The sequence below is a fragment of the Sorex fumeus genome, unplaced genomic scaffold (genome assembly GCF_029834395.1).
Source record: "Sorex fumeus unplaced genomic scaffold, SorFum_2.1 ptg000054l, whole genome shotgun sequence".
In the NCBI taxonomy this organism is placed as follows: domain Eukaryota; kingdom Metazoa; phylum Chordata; class Mammalia; order Eulipotyphla; family Soricidae; genus Sorex; species Sorex fumeus.
In genome coordinates this window covers 25,287,115-25,310,409 of record NW_026606111.1, presented here as the reverse complement: position 1 = coordinate 25,310,409, position 23,295 = coordinate 25,287,115, and the positions used below count along the sequence as shown (strand labels likewise).

At 46.7% G+C, this 23,295-nt stretch overlaps 1 protein-coding gene across 1 annotated transcript in view; it reads left to right on the top strand.

The window, feature by feature from the left end:
- The window catches only part of PDSS2 (decaprenyl diphosphate synthase subunit 2), a 306,636-nt gene extending 299,301 nt beyond the window's left edge, over positions 1-7,335 (top strand). The window contains exon 8 of the mRNA XM_056125092.1: positions 6,384-7,335. Within this exon, the coding sequence (XP_055981067.1) occupies positions 6,384-6,542 (159 nt within the window). The 3' untranslated portion in view covers positions 6,543-7,335. The remainder of the gene's footprint in view (positions 1-6,383) is intronic.
- Positions 7,336-23,295: the final 15,960 nt, after the last annotated feature.

The window sequence follows — 23,295 nt, the reverse complement described above, 5'->3', positions numbered from 1 at the left end:
CTCAAACTTAAATATATTGTTTTGTACTTTTATATACTCTGTTATACCGCTTCTTCTAAACAAGTTCTGCTTGTGTTCAAGATGAGTTTTATTATTCCTGTTCCCTTAGAATTTTTTTTATTCTAGGGCAGCAAAGATAACTCAAACAAAGGGTAAGCACATGCTTTGCATGCAGGAATTCCACGTTCAATCCTTAGCAACACATGGTTCCCCAAACACTGCCAGGAGTATCACTTCAAACCAAAAGATACCATTGTATGTCAGGTTATGGGGGAGAACCCTAGGGGTTCTCTTCCAGTCTTTTCCAAGTGCACAAGCAGTGGGTGCGCAGAAAGGGAAGCCAGGCTGGTCACACATTTGCTGTGAACTCTTCTACTCGTGACCTTGTGTCTCTCCTCCCAGTCTCTTATGGGAATATGGCTCAGCAGTAGAGCATTTGCCTTACATGCGTTAAGGCCCTGGGCTTGATCCATAGCACAGTAGAGCACACACAAAACACAAACACACACACACACACACTCACACATACACACACCCCAAGATCATGCTAGGTGGCCTTTATTCTTTCTCTGCTTTCCTTGAAGAGAAGCGGCTGCTGGCTGCGCTTCTCCTGAAGCTAGTTAGACTCCCGGCGGGGACTCATCTTTACTATTTAAGAGGATTTTTGAACAAAATAGTTTTCAGAGTCATGCAATGATTTTTCTCAAAGGGTCTCATAAAAGCAACATTTATCACCAAAAAGGTGTTTAATAATACCATTTAATAAATGTTAAATTATAACGCTTTTAACTTTAAGTACTTTGCATCCTTCTCTCTCCGTTAATATCTTTAATTGGATCCTCTAGCAGGGGATTTGGATTTAATTTATTTCAGGTGATATTGCACTTAGACAATTATTCAGCTGACTTAATTAGAGATTTAATTATATTAGTGCCCTAAAGTGCTATATCAGGAAAATAAAACACAAGACAGATAGTTCACCTTTTATGCTTTATATGTGTGTGCTCATCCTGCAGATAAAGAGGTTTGGGTTTTTTTGGTTTGGATTCTTGGTTTGTGGGGGGATCATAGCGGTTCTCAGGGCTTTCTCCTGTCTCTTCGCTCAGGGATCACTCCTGACAGGCTCAGGGGACAATATAGAGTGTCAGGGATAGAATCCATGTTGATCGCATGCAAAGCAAGAACCTTACCTGCTGTACTATCTCTCTGGGCTCAGAAAGATTTTTTTTTAAATTGTTGTCTCCTTTCTTGAAGCTGTTAGAACCAAGGGCTTTTGTCCAGTTACTCATTGTTCCATTTCCATTTCCCTCCAGCCCTTTAAGTCCCGAACAAATATCTGTGGAATTAGATTTAACTATCATAAAAACTACCTGTTAGAAGTGTAGTGAATGGGGCTGGAGCAGTGGTACAGTGGGTAGGGGCTGGAGCCATAGTACAGCAGGTAGGGCATTTGCCTTGTACACGGCCAACCCAGGTTCAATTCTCAGCATCCCATATGGTCCCTCAAGCACCGCCAAGAGTGATTCCTGAGTGCAAAGCAAGGAATAACCCTGTGCATCGCCAGATGTGAACCTCCAAAAAAAATTTTAAAGGCCACTTTCTTGGGGCCAGGGGAGGATCAAAGTGCAACATGTGAACCAGGATTAACCATCTTGGGAAAGGTTGAAGGTTTTTTTGGAGACCACTGGGGAGGTTCACACATTTTTGGAGACAGGAGAAAATATTCGAGAATTGTTTCTTTTTCTGTGGTAATGGTGCTGTGCTTACCCTGGTGAATGTCACACACTTAGGGGAGATAAATCGAAACAAGGCTGAGCCCTCCTGGAGTCCCGTGTGTGCCCCCTGCTGGGTCCCGTCCCCCCCCCCCCCCCCCCCCCCGCCCAACAGCCAGTTCTAATAGTCCCAAGTCTGTGATCCCATGAAGCCTGGTAGCTTGAAATCAGCCATCATGGGAGTGTTTACAGCATGAAACTCTTTCAGCGCCACAGACAGCGGCTTCCTTCTTCCCCTCGTCCTCTTTACCAGCACACCACTGTCTGCCAGCAACTTTCAAATGGTTCCGAAAACACATGAAGATGTGATCATGGCGATCAAAGGAAAAGGGCAGAACACTAACATCTGTTGATTCAGTGAAGGCTGTGCCTCACTCGTGCGCGTCCAGGAGACAGCAGACTTTTTCTGCAAAGGTCAAAGTGTATTTGTGACTCTGCCAGCCAGATAGTCTCGGTGGCACCCTCGAACCCTGCCTCTCTGGTTCCACAGAGCTCCCTGGAAACACAGCATGGACAGAAGGGACCCAGGGCCAGAGTCTGACAACGCCTGTGCAAGTCTTTCTCCATGGCTTGGTTTTCAGGGTCCTCCAGGTTCCTCTGATCCCTAGTGCAGCAAGCTCTGCCCTGCCCACCGTGTTCCTCCCGACGGAACACTCGGCCTCTGCTTCAGCTCTTCAATTCCCTTGCTGCCTCTGATCTCATACGCGCTTACTGACACTCTCGCGGCAGACCTCAAGTCCCAATTACCTGTAAAGCCCTCTTGAAATCCATCTAATTAAAGATGGCCTCTTACTTTTCTGATCATCTATACCGACACTTAGATCTTGGTTTTGCCGCTTTTTGACATGTACCCTTTAATTCATTTCTGACCCAGAAATCAAGCAAAGATCACTATATATTCTGTTTCGTTTTGTTTGGGGGCCATACTTGACCGTGCTCAGGGCTTACTTGCTCCTGGATCCGAGCTCAGGGATCATTCCTGGCTGGGGCTTCAGGACCATATGTGGTGCCTGAGATTGAACCCAGGTAAGCTGAGTGCAAGGTGTATACGCCTTTCCCATTACACTGTCCGACCCTGCCATATATTCTTTATACATACATAGTAGGTGCTTCATTTATTGTCTGTAAATCAAAATTCGCTCATAAAGATATTCATATGCCTGCAGTTGTTGACCAAGAGGTTTCAGATAAAGAAAGATAGCCTAATTTAGATTGGGGAAAATAGTGAAAATAGTCAGTAGGCAGGTTCTTTGTGGGTAGTTGAATCTTTGAAGCTTGTCCAAGGTCAGTCCCTTTGAGGTTGATGTGCACATTAAATAGACTTGATAGATTGGGAAGCTTTCTTGGCAGTGCCTGAGGGCTTGGGGAGAAAAAGAAGCAAGTCCTCCAGAACATGTAGTATTTTAGACAATGATGAGTCTCTCTGTGGTCTCATGCATCACCTGAAACTGTCCTGTCAAGGGCTTTTTTTATTTAATTTTTTTTAAGTTGTTGGGTCACACCTGGCAGTGCTCAGTGGTTACTTCTGGCTTTGCACCAGGGATCATTGCAGATGGTGCTCAGGGGACCATATGGGATGGCAGGGGTCGAACCCAGATCAGGGGTGTGCAAGGCAAATGCCTTACCCATGCTACTTTCTCTCCAGCCCCTGAACTGACATTCTCCCATTTGGAACTCCAAACAGTTCAGTGGCTTCCCTAAGATGCCAAAGCTTGAACAGAAATTTGAATCCGCTACTGTGATACCCAGTGCCATTTAAAGGATTCCTACATTCAGGGATTGGCAAGAGACCAGGGAACCCCAGAGTGTGAAATAGCACCTGATCATCTAGCCACGTGGGATTACCTGCAGCGTTGAGAGTCAGGAAGCATTTGACTAAAGGAAGGTCAGAAAGTGGAGGGTTCTCATCTCACCTTCGCCTCCACCTGGCACTTCTATCTTGGGTGAGCCACTGAGCTTCTCTGGACTTGTGTTATCTCCTGTATAATTAAAAGAGCATTTTTTTTGACAATTTCTATTGAGGTGCCAAGATGTACAGTACTGTAAACCATACCTTTCATGAATACATCACACCACACCCATCACCAGAGAGCCTACTTCCACCCATAAGTATCCGAAGGACCCCTACCAACCAACCCCCACCTCCATCATGTAACCTCAGTTCTATAGGCAAAATCTTCAGTTCTGCTGACTTTGACCATTTGCTGAGGGAGCAAGTTACTGCTTTTATTCCTTTGTTTCATGCTCCATACAGCAGCTTTAAGTCTAGTGAAAAGGTAGACTGGTGAATGGAGAGTTAAAACCCAACTCTGGGCTCAGAGATAATAAAGAAGGCAAGGGGCTTGCCTTGCAGGCAGGGTTCGATCCCTGGCACCATATGTGGTCCCCTGACAGCCTCAGGAAGTGACCCCAAGGTACCAACAGGTGTGGCCCAAAAATGTGGTTGTGAACTTCAGAGCCCACTTCCCAGGAACCCAGAGGAAGGGCAGCACCTGGGGCCTGAGCCCCACCCCCACCTCTGTGCCTTGCAGCCAAATGGACTTTGGGGGATTGGTGGGGACAGAGGCCAGCGACAGTTTCATGGGATGGGAGAGCTGCAAGTAGTTTCCCTAAATGTGTGATGAAAGGGCGGAGGGTGAGGGGACTGGACGACGAGCCAGATGGATCAGGAAAGAACGTTTTTTGCTGGTCTGACCAAGATTGGATTTTTTTCCCCCTAAAGCTATTAGAAGGCAGTGAAGGGTTTTAAGCAAGATTATATTTGCATTTTATAAAGATCTTGGTAGCATGACGGATGGAGTCCAGGGGCAAAAACTGGTTGTCGGAAGACTCTTTAGGAGGTGATTGCAAAAAATAACCCAGGCGAGGGATGATGATAGCCAGAACTAATGTAGTGGTGATGGGAAAGAGGAGTGGATAAATGAGCACTCTTAAGGAGATGGAATGGCCGGCGCTCACCCTGCCGTGGAAGGGAAGATGGCCACAGGCAACCTCAGGCTGTCTGGGCTTCAGAGAACGGAGGCGGAGCTGTGACAGACAGTGGTACAGTGGGTAAGGCACTTGCCTGCACCCAGGCAACCTGGGTTTGATCCCTGAGCACCACTAGCACTGACCTCTGGGTGCAATGTAGAGCCAGGAGTTAAGCCCTGACCACCACCAAGTACAACCCCCCCAAAACAAAACCAAAATAGAGAACAGAGACAGCCCTGCCCACACAGGATCCTGTGCAGGTGGAGAGACGCTGTGGTGAGACCCGGAAGGGTTGCTCAGGGCTTGGCATCTCTGGTGTGACTGGCCCTGACAGCAGCGGGAGAGCCAGGAGGGTCAGCGCACAGGCGGCCAGAGGGGAGGCATCACTCAGGCCTGGAGCGCAGGCTTGTCATGCGGCCTCCCCCCCACCCCCCCTCGTCTCTGCAGGCCAGAAAATTCCATTGCAAGGAGGGAGACAGACCTAACAAGGTGTGCAGATGGGCTCCTGTGCCCAGCTGAGAGAGGGATTCCCTGAGAAAGACAGGCAAGATGCATCAGAGGCAAGAGGAACAGAGGGACCAAACCACAACTGCCTCTTAGCTCTTGGCGGCTGGGGGTAGGGATCACCCAGGTGGTGCCCCCAGCCCCTCCCAGCCTGTTTGTTCCAAGTGAGGCCTGAGGATGTCATACAGCGCTAGCCTTGCAGGCCTGGGCATCCCTGGCCCCTTCCCCCCCCCCACGGTGTTTGGGGCCCTCCACAGCCACACTCAGGCAGAGTTCAGAGGAACCACGTGATGCCAGGATTCATGCCTCATCCAAGCAAAGCTAGGCAAAGCTAGGCGCGCATCTTAACCCCTGTGCTTCCCCTCCCCCACCCCCACCTCTCTCCCCAGCTGCCCAACTGAAACAGATTTGCTACCAAACAGGATGGGGAATCAACTCCTTTCGTAACATCCGACTTCATTCTTCCCACTCAAAATAGCCTGTTCAGGGGCTAGAGAGATAGGACGGTGGGTAAGTGAGAGCAGGGCCAGCAGTAACGCCTGTCCATTGCGAAGAGTGACCAAAAAAAAAAACTTAAAAAAATAAAATAAGAAGCCTATTTGACATGAGAATGGATTTAGTGTTCTGTGTCTGCCTTGAAATTTATGGACGATTCATGCCCACACACAGTGTAAAAGGATCCTGATTAACGAGGGTGCTAATGAATAAGATGACGACCCCCATCACCTCCCCCTCCCCCCCACACACACACCCTCCAAGGAGAAGTCCAGGCTGCAGAATGTAGAATACCAGAGGAGCTCACGCCCTCTGCCCTCTGCCTGTGTTACTGCGGGTGGCACTGCTCCTGCTGAGGGGCACTGGGGCTCCCCGGGGTGCAGTGGGGAGCAGAGGTAATTAGGCTGATTGGAGCCTATTGTGCAGCCTGAGGGAATGTTGGTGTCTCCGAATCCTTGGGGCATGCCGGCCTCTTTACCTCCCAAGAATGCAGCAGGCCGGATCCGAGAATCCAGACACCCTCCCCCAACCCCCCCCAACCCCCAGCCCCTGTCCTCCTTTGTTCCCTGGCCTGCCCTCCCCAGTTTGACGGTCCCTCCCTTTAAAACTGACTTTTACCTGTGTGCATTTGTTTCTTCACAGTTGCGGGAAACAATCAAAGCTGGCAAAGGTGTGACTTCTGCTATTGACCTGTGTCGTTACCATGGAAACAAGGCCCTGGAGGCCCTGGAGAGCTTTCCACCCTCCGAGGCCCGATCGGCTTTAGAAAACATTGTGTTTGCTGTGACCAGATTTTCGTGACACCGAATTAGAAAAGACAGCATTGTTTGTTAGCCCCGCAGAACCTGGGGGCGGGTGTTGGGGGGGGGGGTGCGTGAAGATACAGGCATTAATGACTTTAAAAACAGATCCTTGCCCCCCCCAGCCCCCCAGCCCCCCAGCCCTCTTCCTTTGATCTCACCTCCCAATAAATTCTGCTTTCTTTGGGGAATTGCTCCACACAAAATTAGAAGTAGGGGGGGGAAGAAGAAGAAGAAGAAAAAAAAAAAGGTCAAACCGTTTTCACTTGTCATGCCAGAAGCACACTTGAGGCTGCAGTAGCAGAAATAATTAATGAGATTCACTCCTGTGACCTCAGCAAATGGACAGGAAATAAGTCCTTATTGATTGGCCCGCGCTGGGGATGGCGCCAGGGCGCTGGCCTGTGGTTTTCCTGCCAGGGGAGGACACAGGTGTCCAGCACCTCAGCGCTGCCACGGGGACGGTGAATCAAGAACTAGTGACCAGTATTTCAGCAGCTGGTTGGGGGGTTGGGGGGAGGGCAGGGAGTTCCACGACCAAGAAAATAGCATGCTTTGTCTTCGGTGCAAGAATGTCTATTTACAGATCCAGTATGAATGGACTTTGTGCCTCGTGGGTTTTTGTAAAGATTGGGGGGGGGGAACCAATTGCTGGTAGGAATAAGACCAAATATTTGGAGTAGAAGATTAAAATGTTATCAAATGCTAACTGGGTGATAGGAGAAATTGCCTGTTTTTCTTTCCTGAGACCACTTTTTTTTTTCCAGGCACCTTTCAAAATAAGAACCCAAAGGGGTTTTCTTTTGTTGTCGTTGTTTGTCCACACTGAAGAAAATGATGCTTTTTTTTTTTCCACGACCAAGTAAGATGTATTCATTTGTAATACCGCCGCGGAGAGAATACGTTTTCCTTTTTACAGGTTTCGGGTCTATAATTGTTGTACAGGAGAATTCACTTTTTTTGTCGTGCCTCCTCCCCACCACCACCCCTTAACCTCAGAATGTCAGATTTTCGTCTTGAACCGCAGACATCCAATTACAGAAAGAATATAAGCAGGCTCACCGGGCTGTAATCGGACACTGGCCCTGCGCGGCTCCGAGGAGATGATTTTTGTGGTTTGCACGCGTGCAAAGCCAGAGGCCTGTCGACAAGAAGGCTGAGTTTACACAAATGCTCCAGATTGAGACTCAGCTGCCTCTCTCCCTTCTGTGGTGTAATTACAGCCCTGTCTGGAGACAGCGAGCACAGCAAACAGATTTTATTACCTCGTTCACTCAAACTCTAAATGAAGTTATTCTAGATCCATTCCTCCCCGGCCCCCAAAAGTGACCAAGCCTTTGCGGGGGGGGGGGGGGGTGTCGGAGGGGCAGCCTGTGACAGGCCACGAAGTTAATCTGCAGAGGTTGAGGCATTGTCGTTTGAAATCTTTCAACGTCTACTTTTAAAAAATGGTCTTTTTTGTAGTGCACGCTGCCGCACTCTGAAGGTCTGTTGAGTTGGCTGAAGAATATACCACACTTTGATTTGAAAGGTCTTTTCTCACAGAAATTGGCTTAATGAGTAACCAGGGTGAGATGCCTTAGATCGAGTTTGAATCATTAACCTCCTCCACTGAGGAGGACTCCAGCTTTGCCCTGACTCACTTGATTGCTTCTCTCTCTCTCTCTCTCTCTCTCTCTCTCTCTCTCTCTCTCTCTCTCTCTCTCTCCTTTCTCTCTTCTCTCTCTCTTCTTTCTCTTCTCTCTCCTCTCCTCTTCTCTCTTCTCCTCTCCTCTTCTCTTCTCTTCTCTCTCTCTCTCTCTCTCTCTCTCTCTCTCTCTCTCGTTTCCTGAAGCAGGCGGCCAAAGACCAGGGGCTCAAGGCAGGGTCCCAGACTGCTTATCACTCTGAAGCTGCTTTGCCCTGTGTGACCTTGAGCCCTGAGGTCATGGTCCTGAGCCACAGTTTCCCCCTCTAAAGTTGCACTCATGGGCTGGAGTGATAGTGAACAGATAGGGCGTTTGCCTTGCACACAGCCAAGCCGGGTTCAATTCCCAGCATTCCATATGGTCCCTCAAGCACCGCCAGGAGTAATTCCTGAGTGCAGAGCCAGGAGTAACCCCTGTGCATCGCTGGGTGTGACCCAAAAATCAAAAAAAAAAAGAAAAAGAAAATAATAAAGTTGTGCTCAGAGAGAGTGAAAATGCCGCCTGGTTCCCTCCTGTCCTGCTGTTCAGCTGATGCTTCCTGCTGAGGTTTGGGAAGGAGGGCGGGCTCTGAAGATTCCTCACTGAGCTGCCAGGGAGTGGCAGGGGAGGGACTGTTACAGCCCTCCCCCCCTCCCCCCATCTCCTCAGCAACCCTGTGACCCTGGTTTATTGGATCCCGTGATCCAGACCCCATCTGCTTGCAGGGACCTTTGCCTCCCCAGCTCCTGTTTCCAGAACTGTCCTTTCTCCCAGCCTGTGCTTCCAGGTTTCCAGGGAGCAGCAGCTCCGCCCTTGCTGGGTCTCACTGCCCCAGGCATCTGTCCTTGTCCTACCCTCTCCCCTCCCTCAGTCCACTTCTCTCTCCAACACTCCACCAGGCTTTGGTTAAGTTCAGCGCACTGGCAAATCCCCGCAGAAGTATTGAAATGGCCTTACTCCAGGTCCCTTCTTCAGCGGTAATTGTTAACCCATTTACGTTCATATCATGTTGGATCATCCCTAGGAAGAATGCCGGGGCCTGGAGAGACCCTCGCCAGCCTTGGGGACAGGAGAATGAGGTGGCCTACATCTGCCCCCAGTGTCTTGCTCCTGGAAAGAATCTGTAATTCACTAGTGTCTTGCTTCCTTCCACCCGGAGCCCCAAGTCAACCAACGAATGGTACCCTCCAAACCCCAAAATCCTGCACCCTCTTCGGATCAGGCTTTCTCCTTGTTCTGTGTGAAGGCTGAGTGAGCTGAAGGCCATCTGAGTGGACTCAGTGATGCATTTGCGGGGCTTGGCAGAGGGACCCCTTGTGACCCACCTCCACCTGACAGAGAACTATTCTCAGCTAGCTCTTGCCACACAGGTCTCCAGTGCACCCCCAGCCGCCTGTCCCCTGTGGGCTCCTAATTCATGAAGCTTTGCCGGCTCCTCTGTGCCTTGCAAGTATGCTCAGCCCCACTGCTCCTGAAACACAGTTCCGGGACCCGAAGAGATAGTACAGCAGGTAGGGTGCTTGCCTTGCACATGACCAACTGGATTCAGTCCCCCAGCACTCCAGATGGTCCCCTGAGCCCCACCAAGAATGATTCCCTGAGTACAGAGCCAGAGTAAGCCCTGAGCACCACCAGGTGTGGCCCAAAACAAACATCTGAAATACAGTTCCTCGCCTTTTTGCCCTTTGACCTCCCCTTTCCTCTGCCAGCTTCGCCAGCACCCCTCTCTGTGGTCTTGTGGCTCCTGGACCCCAACACTGAGTCAGTCCCCCTCCCCAGCCCCCAGCTCCCCTCTGACTCTGTCGGCACCACGGACACTCAAGGATACTCATCAGCCTTATTGAGTACAATGGCCAGGCCTCACGGCACCTCTCAGAGAGTCCCTGGAACTGCTGCACAGTCAGTGCTCGTGCAGTTCCTGGCCTGTAGTGAGTACCCCTCAGCAGGGCCTCAGCCTGCACCTTCCCTCTTCACATTCCGCCCCCTTCAGTGCCACCTTCCCCGCCTCCATCAGCAACTGCCTCCTCCTCACGCCTACCTCTAAGACAGTGAACATTAAAATTACATCTTAGGGGCCGGAGTGATAGTACAGTGAATTGGGCATTTGCCTCGCTTACGGCAGACCTGGGTTTGATGCCCGGCATCCCGTATGGTTCCCGGTGCACTGCCAGGAGTGATTCCTGAGTGTAGAGCCAGGAGTAACCCCTAAACATTGCCAGGTGTGACCCAAAAAGCCAATAAATTTAAAAAAATAAAATTACATCTCCCCCAAAACTACCAAGCAGCTCCCCTGTCCAAAATTTTCTTTTAAATGTCCTAATTTTTAAAAGTAAAGAAAAAAATCCTTTCTAGTTTAAAAAACACTCATGGGTCCAGAGAGATCATATAGGGGTTAAAGCACTTGCCTTATATGCAGCCAACCCAGATTCAGCCCTCCGGCACTGATGTCATCCACCAAGCACCACCACTCTCTGAGCACGGACCCACAAGTAAACCTTGAACACCCCTGGGTATGGTTCAGAAACCCAAAACAATAATAAATAAGTAATGCAATAGGGGCTAGAGAGATAGTACAACAGTTCAGGCGCTTGCCTCGCACACAGACAACCTTACTTTGATCCCCATCACTATATATGGTCCCCCAAGCACTACCAGGAGTCATCTCTGAGCATGGAGCCAGGAATGAACCCTGAGCACTGCTGGGTATGACCCAAAAACCAATCAGTCAATCACACAATTATGTGTGGATTAGATAGCCAGCTGTTTGCGAGTCAAGATTGAATTGTTTGCCCGGTGCTGATCTCATTTGCCAATGTTTAGTCTCTTGTCTTGACAGTGTGATGACTGTAGCCTAGGATATAGGGTACAAACTCGAGATAAAAGTCACATACTTGGGGGCCAGAGCAATAGTACAGCAGGTAGGGTGTTTGCCTTGCATGTAACCAAACCTGGTCCAATCCCCAGCATCCCATATGGTCCCCCGAGCACAGCCGGGAGTGACTTTCTGAGTGCAGAGCCAGGAACATCACCAGGTGTGGTCCCCCCCCCCACACAAAAAGACATATACTTGGTGTGAAAGACTCCAGAAAGATGTAGACCTTGCTTAAGTCCCCTATACATTGCCAACTTGGGCAACTGTGAAAGTCATATGGATATTCATAATCTTTCAAAACCTGGGAATTAGCTATAAAGTAGATCTCTGGGCCAGGACTATAGCTCAGAGGTAGAGCACTTCTTTCAGGTACTGCACAGCAGACAAAAGTAGATGTCTGGACAAACAGTTTTGAGGAGATTGTACTTAAAAACACAGCCATTAAAGAATGTCTCTTTCTTTCCTCCCTTCACCCCCCCCCACTCTCTTTTAAAGACTACTAAGAGCTGGAAAGATAGTTCAAAGGGCTGGAGTGCATGCTTTGCATCCAGGAGACTCTAATTCACTCTGTGGCACTGTATGGTCCCTGAGCTCTAAGCCAGAAGTAACCCCTGAGAACTACACAGTGTGGTCCAAAACCCAAAAATTAACTGGAGGGTGGAGGAGAAGGCAGAGAGTTAGTACTGGGGCTTAGGTGCTCACCATGCACACAGCTGACTCCCATTTAACCCCTGGTACCCCTGTGGTTCCCAAGCCTCACCAGGTGTGATCCCTGAATACAGAACCAAGAGTAAGCCCTGAGCACCGCCACCAAAATGAAAAGCAATCTAATAATAATGAAAAAATATAATCAAAACTACTTGCCCATTTCTCCCCTCCTGTCTTCGGTCCTGAGTCCTGAGTCCCTCTCAAATGAATTTTCCTGTAAGGAGTCCACCTGGTTCTAGAAGGCACTACAGAGAAGTATCCCCTGGAGCAGGTCTGAGACTGGGGTTCACCCCCGCCCCTTGAGTCACCCCGCCTGTCCTTGCAGAGGACACTGGCACCAGAGGCCATGGAATTCAGGACCCAGCTGTTGGGGGAAAGTCCTTCTTAGGCACAGTCCGTTTTGGCTCCAGGAAGTGGCACGTGGTGAGAAGCATGTCTTTAGCCCATGTCATCATGGAGGCTGTCACAGGCCTACTGTCACCATCTTGTATGACCTACTCTACAGTGGCCCAGACCTTGGGGTCACCATGATTCCTGCTGCCCGCGCAACACTGACCAGAGCAAGATGAAGTGACATATGACAGCATCTTTGTTTCTCTCCTGAAGAAAAGGGATATTGGATTTTTTTTTCTTTTTTGGAAATATAGGCTCAGTTTTCATGGAAAAGCTACACTAGCTCTTTCAGTACACTCATTCTACTCTCTCTCTCTCTCTCTCTGTGTGTGTGTGTGTGTGTGTGTGTGTGTGTGTGTGTGTGTGTGTGTGTCTGTCCACCGCTTGTCCCCTTGGAATCTTAAGTTTCAGATTTTAACACTTTTCATCAAATAACCATTGGTTTTTGTTTATTTTGGTTCTACTGATCAAACCGAGGGCCTTGCTCATTGAAATGTAAACTATTGCTGAACTACTTTCTTGGTCAAATATCTACCTTTAAGAAACTCTGGAAAATATGTCCAGGCAAACACCCAAAGGGCAGGGCCCTGGATTGATCCACGACCTCCCAATCCATAAGGGTGACCAGAATTGACCTCTGAGTATTCTGGTCGTGGCCCTATCCTTCAACCGCCCTCCCCCCCAAAAAAATATTCTGGAAAAGAGAGAAGGCAGCAATCAGTTTCTCCACGCTGACTTAATCAGTACCACCCTTTTGTTTGTGTTTTTTTCCTTTTCTACCATACATCTCTTTGTGTATGACGACTTAAATAAATTCAACTTTATATCCTGTTGTTTTTATTTAATGTCATAAATGGTGCTGCAGTCTTTATACTTGTTATTGAGAAGTGGCTTAAACTCCAAGCAAGGCTTCTGGATTTTCATTGCTGGTCACTTTCTCTGAAATAAGTGCGAGAATGGGAAATACGTCAGTCTTAACCTCCCAGTCTGCCTCTGAGAGAGCCTCTAACTTAAAAATCTGCCCGTATGTAGGTTCTCCTCAGGAACAGGTTAAATTGGATAACAAAGTTCCTTAAGATCCTCAACTTAGGGGCCAAAGCAATAATACAGTGGGCAGGGCAATTGCCTTGTATGCAGCTGACCTGGGTTTGATCCCTGGTATCCCATAGGGTTCCCCTGAGCTGCTAGGAGTAATTGCTGAGTGCAGAGTCAAGAGTAACCCTTGAACATTGCCAGGTGTGGCCCAAAACCAAAACCAAAAAACAAATCCTTCCATTTAAAAGATTCAAATTCCCAATTGGTGGTTCCCATTTCCTTCACAAGGGGGGGGGGGGGCAAGGGGGGCCAACCAACTGGGAGTAGCCCCTGAGCTCCAAGCCAAGTGCTTTATCATTGACAGGATTTCAAGATTTTAAGTGATCTAGAGAAAACCACCCTCAAAGGATTAAGCCTTTCTTTCCTTGAATGGACAATTATAGTTTTACCATTTTCACAGTTTCTCACTTCCTGTCCCATTCTATCATCTGTGGCAGAGTGGCTTAAACCCATTTGTATACATAGAACAGGACTGATTTACTGTGAGCTTCCCAATTATCACCTACCGCTCCTGCCCCCTGTTGAGGACTTTTTATTTGTATTCATCAGAGAGATTGATCTGTAATGATTTTTTTTTTGTATGTGATGTCCCTGTTTGGTTCTGGTAATTTTGACTTCTTAAAACGTATTTGGATATATTATTCTTCTTCCTTCAGTTTTTTTGGAAGGCTCTAAGGAGAAAAAAAAAAACTTAAGTTCTTCTTTAGAGATAAAATTTACCATAAAATTATCTGGTCTAAGGCCCAGAGAGATAGACAGCACAAATATGCACATAACTGAAGGTACACTTGCTTAGCCCTTGGATTTGCAATGTACCCAGATGTTTTCTATTATATTGTATTCTACTTCATCTTTTAAAAAACATGCTGGTTTACCACTATATATATATATATATACATAAATATATATATATATATATTTTTTTAAATGGGGCCATAGACATAGACTTGCCTTGCACTTGGCTGACCCAAGTTTGGTCCAAGTTTAATCCTTCGGTCCCTGGCACCCCATAAGATCTTACAAGCCTACCAGGAGTGATCCCTTAGCACAGAGCTAGGAGTATGCCCTAAACACCACTGGATTTGGCACAAAAAATAAATAAATAAATAAAGAACTGATCATCTGATAAGGCTTTAGTTTAGGGGAATGTTTTTTTTTGTATGTGGGGAGGGGTACAAATTGGTGCTGGAAATTTACAGTGGCCCTACAAAAGCCATAGGGTCCTAGGGGTCAAACTGAGGCCTCATTCAGTCAGGCAAGACTTCCCATCTAGGCCCCTGAGCCCTGCCGGGAGAGATCCCTAAGTGCAGAGGCAGGAGTAAGTCCTGAGCACTGCCAGGTGTGACCCCCCTAAAAAATTGTGCTTTTATTTGTATTTTGGGAGGGTATGGGGAGGGGCATAGCAGAGGACTCCTAAATGGTGCTCAGGAGTCCCAAGGGATACTTCCAGCAAATTTTGGCCAGCAGTCATATACTCAGTTGAATGCTAGGGCCTGAGGATGTCGTGCTGTTGTGCCCCACAATGCTGGAGACAACCAGGGCCACACCTCTCAGTGCTGATGGACTGCCCAGGCCAACTCCCCGAGATGCGAAAAGGCCCAGTGGTGCTACGCATTGAACCAAGGCCAGGCACATGCAACGCATGCACCTTAAACCTGTCCTTTTTGACTTCTTTTTTTTTTTAAATGAGGCTCTGCATCATTATTAACTTTCCTTTTAATACCAATTTTTCTGTATCCCATAGGTTCTGATAACTGGTATTCTGCTTTTTATTAATCTGCAGGTATTTCCAATTGGATTTTTTTGGTTTGGGTTTGTTTGTTTTTGCTCATACCTGGCAGTGCTCAGGGGCCATTCCTGGCCCTATTCAGTGGACTTATATGGTGCTTGAGAACAAACTGAAGTTGGTCGCATGCTAGGCAAGCACCTTATCACCCTCTGCTATCTCTTCAGCCTTGAATTTTTTTATTTTTAATTATTTGTTTGTTTAGGGGTAACACCTCAAAGTGCTCAGGGGCTACTCTTGGCTCTGCGCTTCAGGAGACATTTGGTCATGATCAAGAAATTATGGGACCCCAGGGATTGGGTACCTAGCTTGTGTCCAGTTCATTGAGTTAGCTCTCCTGCCCTTATTTTCTGTTTTAATTTCCTCATTCACCTTGTGAATTCAGCAGCATATTATCTCTAGTCTTCACATATTTGAGGTTATGCTGGTGTTTCTTTTTTTTTTTTTTTCCTCATGACTGAGCTGGATCTACCTGGGATGATTCAGTGGCTTGGCTTTCTTTTCGAGATTAGTTGTGGAGCTGGGTGTTTTCTATGCTGGAAGATGTCAGGTGTGGTGGGGGCTGCTGGGTCTTCCGGCACAGAGAGGAATCTGCCCATCACCATTTCAAGAAGGTCACAGAATTCTCAGTTCAGACATTGATCTACCTGGGACGCATCAGCAGTTTGGCATCTTTTCCAAGTTCATTATTTCTGTTGGAAGCTCTGTACTAGTTTCTCTCTGCTTGTTATAAATTTTATATAGTTTGTACATAGTTGTTGTTGTTGTTTTTCTTGTGTCATCTAACTGATTCTAACTGGAGTTTAAAGCTTTTTTTCTGCACAGCCTACCCAGTCCACTCTGTTTGAACTTAGCTTGGGGGTCTTTGTTTTTCTGTCTGTTATTCAGGGTAAGTGCATGTTTCCCTGTTTTATTTCATACATGATATATGAGCACCTGTGGGTCGGGCTGAGCCGCTGTAGTGCCTTGGCTTGTGCTTGGGTCTGTCTATCAGCACTATGGGCCGCCAGGTGCTGCACTGCCTGTGACTGAACATGTGATACTTCTGCACCTGCTCAGATGCCTGTGACAGTCACTAGAGTTCCAGCTCACTTTCGGGCTACTCCCATCCAAGCCTGAGTTATGAGATTGCAAGAGAGTGACTGCCCCCACTTCTCCCCTCTAGGCCAAAGGTTCTCAAACTTGCCAGGAGAGCTTTTAAAATCCCTGATGTTGGGCTGGCGAGTGGTACAGAGGGTGATGTGCTTGTCTTGCATAAGGCTGATCCCAGTTCCATCTCTGGCATCCCCTGTGGTTCCCAAGCACCACCAGCTTAAGGGGTTGGAGCATACTCAGCAAATGAAGGCTCTGGGTTTGATTCCTGACCTCCCAAGGGCCTTTGAACAGCACCGGAGTGAGTTTCATCAGGGGTTCCCTTGGAGACCCTGAGCACTTCTTGGGAGATCCCACGCCCCAGAAAGTGAAAACTAAGGAGCCCGGAGAGATAGTGAAGTGGAGTGGGTAAGGTGCCTATCTTATATGTGGCCAACCCGGTTTGATCCCTGGCATCCCAGATTGTCCCCTGAGCCGTGCTAGGAGTGATCCCCCAAGCACAGAGCTAGAGTAGTCCCTGAGCACAGCTGAACGTGACCCAAAAACAAAACAAAGGATTTTTTTTTTAATTTAAGAAAAAATAAAAAGCACGCAGCATTTGCACAGCTCTGTTTCTCTTCCCCTGACTTTCCCTACCAGCTCTTTAGGTCAGGAGCGGGGATGACAGCACTTCATGCTGTAATAATTCTTGCTGTTGCTTAGCTATCACCATGGTATCAAGGCCCTCGAGCAAATATAGATGCCTCAAAACAAACATGTAGGAAGAAAACTTGGTCCCTAGCCCCCTCACCCCCACCATCATCTGGAAGAGGAGGTCAGTATTGAAATCCTGTGTCGTAATCACTTTACAGACATAGAAAACAACAGTTCTGAAAATCCAGTGATGACAACCCATAAAATATCATGGCTACAAATGCTGCATTTGTCATTTACAAAAGTCTTCAGCAGTCTCTATCTTACCAACATTGAAGCAGCCACAGAATAACATTTCTTAAATTTTTGCACCATATAACGTGATCAGCGTATCCTCTCCTCACCCACCCAGGATGGGCAGAACTTTAGTAAACAAAGAAAGGAACTGCTTGTTCCACGGTAGCACTGTTCTCCTGCTGTTCATCGATTTGCTCCAGCGGGCCCAGTAGCGTCTCCGTCGTGAGACTTCTTGTTACTGTGTTTGGCATATCCAGTACGTCACGGGTAGCTTGCCAGGCTTTGCAGTGCGGGCGAGATTACTTTCGGTAGCTTGCCAGACTCTCCGAGAGGGGCGGAGGAATCAAACCCAGCTCGACCAGGCTGGCTGCACACAAGGCAAATGCCCTACTGCTGTGCTATTACAATATATGTGTTATATGGTTTTATACTATATAAATTGCCCTTTAAGTGGTCAGAGGAGAATACGGAGGGTAAGATGCTTTCCTTGTAGACAGAAATCCCACTCCAAAGCCACATGTGGTCCCCTGAGCACTGCCAGGATTCACTCCTAAGCACAGAGCCTAGAGTAGATTCTGAGCAACACTAGATTGGATCCAACCACCCTCACCCTCGCTCCACTCCCCAAAAATTGGCGGGTGATGTTTGGGTTAGACCTAATTGTGCTCAGGGATTACTCCTGGTGGTGCTTAGGGGACTTTTTGGGGTGTCAGGTATCAAACCCTGATCAACTGTGTGCAAGGCAAGGATGCCACACACTGTGCCATCTTTCTGCCCCCCCCCCCCAGTACAAATATTGTCCCATTGGCTGAAGAAAACTCAGTGGACTGAGCACATGCTTTGCACGCAGAAGTCCCTAGTGCCTCATGGTACCTTGAGCCCCTTTGGGATCAACCCCTTAGTATACTAAGCTGGTAATAGACTCCAAGCACCACCAAGTATGGCCCAAATATGAAAACAAAAAGTATTTGCACTGTTTTGTTTTTTAAATTTTAGCACAGCGGTAGGGCGTTTGCCTTGCATGAAGCCAACATGGCCAACCGGAGTTCGATTCCTCCGCCCCTCTCGGAGAGCCCGGCAAACTAACGAGAGTATCTCGCCCGCACGGCAGAGCCTGGCAAGCTACTCTTGATGTATCCGATATGCCAAACACAGTAACAACAAAGTCTCCAATGGAGATGTTACTGGACCCGAGCGAGCAAATCAATGAACAATGGGAGGACAGTGACAGTGACAGGGGTCACACCCTGCGATGCTCAAGTGTTATTCCTGGCTCTGCCCTCAGGAATCACTCCTGGCGGTGCTTGGGGGACCATATGGGATGCCGGGAATCGAACCCAGGTCGGCCGCATGCAAAGCGAACACCCTACCCACTGTGCTATCACTCTGGCCCTGTGTTTGCATTGTTAATTGTTATTTTTATCACCTATATCCAAATGGATGGCATCTTTTCCATTTGTATTTAACATTTTCCTATAGACATTTTTTTTGGTGGGGTTTTTATTGGAGGGAAGGGATTCACACTCAGCTGTATTCAGGGCTAACTCCTGGCTCTGTGGTTAGAGACCACTCCTGGCAGGGCTCGGGGAAACCATATGTGGTACCGGGATTGAACTCTGGTCAGCTGTGTGCAAGGCAAGTGCCCCATCCACTGTACTTTCTCTGTGGCCCACCAATCTTTCTTTCTTTCTTTCTTTCTTTCTTTCTTTCTTTCTTTCTTTCTTTCTTTTTGTTTGTTTTTTGGGTCACACCTGGCAATGCACAGGGATAACTCCTGGCTCTGCACTCAGGAATTATTCCTGGCGGTGCTTAGGGGACCATATGGGATGTCGGGAATCGAACCCAGGTCAGCCACATGCAAGGCAAACGCCCTACCCACTGTGCTATCACTCCAGCCCCCCAATCTTATTTCTTAGCCCTATTAATTTATCTGCCTTTCTACATATGCACTGTAAGAGATTATTTAATCCAAAGTAAGCAGCTCAATTTTTTAATGCCGATCAAACCTAACAAAATATGTTTATAGATACATTATTGTCTATCCAAATAGTAGCATGGATAGCTGTTTTTAGAAAGTTTTGCCATGCGTGTTTCTATGTGATTAAGTTCTTAAGTAAGTCTATGATTAGGAAATAAATGATTCCCTCCTGCCGTGACTAGTTGTAATGAAAGCTTTTCAACTTCAACATATTCATTCATAACACATGCCCACCAAAAAATGCTTTCTCTTTGCAGTATGTCACCTGTACTATTTGTAACATAATCAATAATGCCAACTCTTGGCAGTAAAAGGTATGTATTTCATATGCAAATTCACACCAATAATTTCTACAGTTACATAAAGTCATTTGCTCTATTATATTCAGTATCAGCATTATAAAATTGAATATAGAAGAGAAAAAATAGCACTAATGTTACATTTTTTGTATTTTTGAAAACTTGCATTAAATTAATTTAAAGTTTTAATTAGGAATGAAGAGATTATACAGCAGGTAATGCACTTGCTCTGCATGTTTGATCCTGGCACCACATCTGGACCACTGAGCCCCATCAGGACCAATCTCTGAGCATAGCCAGATGAAGAACCGAAAACTAAAAAGAAAAAAAAATAATAAAATTTTGTTAAAGAGTACAAGATGAAATATAATATAACATTTTCACATAATGTAACGTCAATGACCTACAATAGATTTTTTTGTTGTGGTCTTTGGGCCACACCCAGCAATGTTTGGGGGTTACTCCCAGCTTAGTACTCGAGGGTTGCTCCTGGGAGTGCTCAGTGAATCACGTGACATTGAGTATTGAACCAGGGTTGGCCACATGCCAGGTAAGCAATAAGCTATTTCTTTTTTGCATTTCCAAATCTGTGTTCTCCCAACAGTCCTTACAGCTTCCTTGTTCCAAGAGATGATAATCCCCCTGGCTTGAAAATCATGAATCAATAAATAAGAGACCAAAACAAATTAATAACTTTTCAGTTAACTATTACTGTATGCCAAATACTGTCCTGCATATGGGTACCAAGGATCGAACCCGGGTTGCCATGTGCAAGACAAGTGACTTAACCCTGTACTATCTCTCTAGCCCCAGGAAACAGGTGTTTGCATTTTTTTTTTTGGAGGGTAGAAGGGAGGGCCACACCTGGATGTGCTCAAAGCTTACTCCTAGCTTTGTGCTCAGAGATCACTCCTGATGGTGCTTGGGGAACCATATGCAATGCTAAAGATCAAACTGGGGCTTGCCACATGCATGGCAAGTGCTTTTAATACTATACTATCTCTCTTGCTCCAGGAAATAGGGTCTTATAACAATAAAGCAAACAAGTGAAGTATAACAGATCCCCCAATTATAATGATGAGAAAAGAACATCCCAACTAATGTTAAATGAAATGTCAGTATTCAAATTGCTTATATGTTTCAGGTGTTAGGAAAAAGTTGGTGTAGTGGTCAGGGAACAGTGTATTTTACTAATTGGACAAATGTAGATTACAAAAGTAGTTCTAAGAGCCAGGGATAGCTCAGTAGGCTAGAGTGCATGCTTTGCATGTGAGGGTCCTGGGTTTGATCCCCAATGCCACATGGTCTTCTGGGCACCAATCCAGGAGCTATCTCAACCATCACCAAGTATGATGAAAGAAAGAAGGGGGAGGGGATGGAGAAATAGTACGTCGAGTAGGGGATTTGCCTTGCACATGGCCGACCCAGACTCAATCCCCAGCATCTCACAATCCCACATAGTTCCCCTGAGCACTACCAAGAATAATTCCTGAGTGCAGAGCTAGGAGTAACTTCAGAGCAACACCAGGTGGAGAGAGAGAGAGAGAGAGAGAGAGAGAGAGAGAGAGAGAGAGAGAAAAGAAGGAAGGAAGGAAGGAAGGAAGGAAGGAAGGAAGGAAGGAAGGAAGGAAGGAAGGAAGGAAGGAGAGAGGAAGGAGAAAGAAGAGAGGAAAGGCGAGGGAGAGAGGAAGGAAAGAAGGAAAGGAAGGAGGAGACGGGAGGGAGGGAGGAAGGAAGGGAAGGAAGCAAGGAACGAAAAGAGAGAGCAAGTAGTTCTGGTTATTTCTTTTAACATATGGACAATATAAGGCAAGAAGGTGTCTAGAAAAGGATGACTAACACCCACTCATAGGTGCATCTTTAAAAAATAAGATTTAAAGGGCAAAAAACAGGTGCGCAAATCTTCCCATTTGGAAAATTACAAGGTTGGATAGGGAACGTGCATGTTCGTACAATGTGGTCTGCATCAAAATCAGATACATACATTAGAATCAAGGCTTTGTTCAGACCTAAGGAGCCAGAATCTTCATAGTTGAAGTTTGAGAATTTATATTTCTGGGGCTGGAGCAAGAGTACAGCAGGTAGGCTACTTGCCTTGCACGCAGCCAACCCGGATTCAAACCCCAGCACCCTACATGGTCCCCTGAGCACTGCCAGGAATAACCTCTGAGCTTTGTCAGGTGTAGCGCGAAAACCAAAAAACAGAGAATTTATGTTTCTCATAAAATTCTCCACAATTCTCAAAAATACTCCAGGTCTTTTTATTTATTTAATATTACATATTCCAGCTTTAGATCTACTGGGTAGATGACAAATTTGTAAGATTTTCTTGATACCTTACAATAGACAGGCATGAACTTTGAAGTAAGACAGATTCCTGGTAGAATGGAATGCTTGCTCGACACTTAAGTGAGAAGGAAGAAGGAAGGAAGGAAAGAGGGAGGGAGGGACGGAAGAAGGGAGGGAGGGAGGAAGGGAGGGATTTAGGAAGGAAGGAAGGAAGGAAGGAAGGAAGGAAGGAAGGAAGGAAGGAAATCTTACCTAGTCAAAGCAGAAAGAGAGGGTCAAAGAGATGGTTCAGAAAAAAAAAAGGGAAAAAAAGAGATGGTTCAGTGAGCTGAAGCACATGTTTTGCATGCAGAAAGCCCAGTCCCATCCCAGCCTGTATGGTCCCCTGGGCTCTGCTGGGAGTGACACCAGTGTGGCACTGGGAGTAGACCCTTCCCCCCAGCACCATCGAATATGATCCCCAAAACAAGTCAAAGGAAAAGAAGTAGAAAATGCATAGTAAATGAAAAATTGGCAAAGTAAATAATAGAATGGACTATAATAAAGATACATTTTCAAAAAGCAAGACAAAGATGATAAAAAAAAAAAGAGACAAAGATTGAAACCAACACTTGGGAGTTGAGCAGGGGGGAGCAGGAAGAATCTTACTGACAGTATAGAATATTAGGCCAAAAATAGGATCTGGATAGAGAAGGGACCAGTATGACAATAATAGCTGGACAAGAACTGAGTGTTAAAAGAAGCTAAAGGGATAGACATGACAACTTTCAGTATCTGTATTGCAAACCATGATGCCCAAAAGGAGGGAGGGAGAGAGAGAGAGAGAGAGAGAGAGAGAGATACCATCTTAGAGGGCAGGCTGCAGGTGGAGGTGGGGTGGTATAGTGATGGGAGGGATGGCGGACGCTGGTCCTGGGAAATGTACACTGGTGAAGGGATGGGTGTTGGAATACTGTATGACTGAAACCCAATCATGAACAGCTTTGTAAGGATCTATCTCACAGTGATTCAATTAAAAAATCTTGGGGAAAAAAATGGCAGGGACAGGAAAATCCTGATTAAATCTCCCAGGAGATGCATGCCAAGCCAGTTAACATATGCAATTACTGGTCCCCGCAGCTGAAAGCCCCGAACACCCAAGGGAGGTGGGTGGGCTGAAGATTCACTCAGCCTAAGCTCTGGCAGCAGCAGCCTCTCCCGGATACAGTCACTCTCAGGGCTCAACTCCACCACATCACGGATATTCTCTGCAGAGATGTGAATCTTCGAATAATTTCAGGCACCTGGTCCTAAGACTGAGAACTCCAGTGTTTTGGTTTTATTTTTCCAGAATCATGGTGGGTAAATTTATTGGTCCACACCATAGATCCTGAAGTCTCTGAACCACGCAGCCACAGAAGTAGCTATGTGACACCTCCTAAATCATCCCACAGCTTAATCAATTCTTAGGCATGGACTTAACAACCCTGTGCTCAGATATAACAATGTTCACATAAATTGATTTTCTTTGTCTATCGATTTTAATATTGTGAATTTGTTATCTAATCAATGTTAATTCTAGAAATGTATCAACAGTTGTGGCTTCTTTCCCCTCATTAAAATAAATTTTAAAAAACTGGAGGGACAAAAAGAAGGGGGGAGGGTC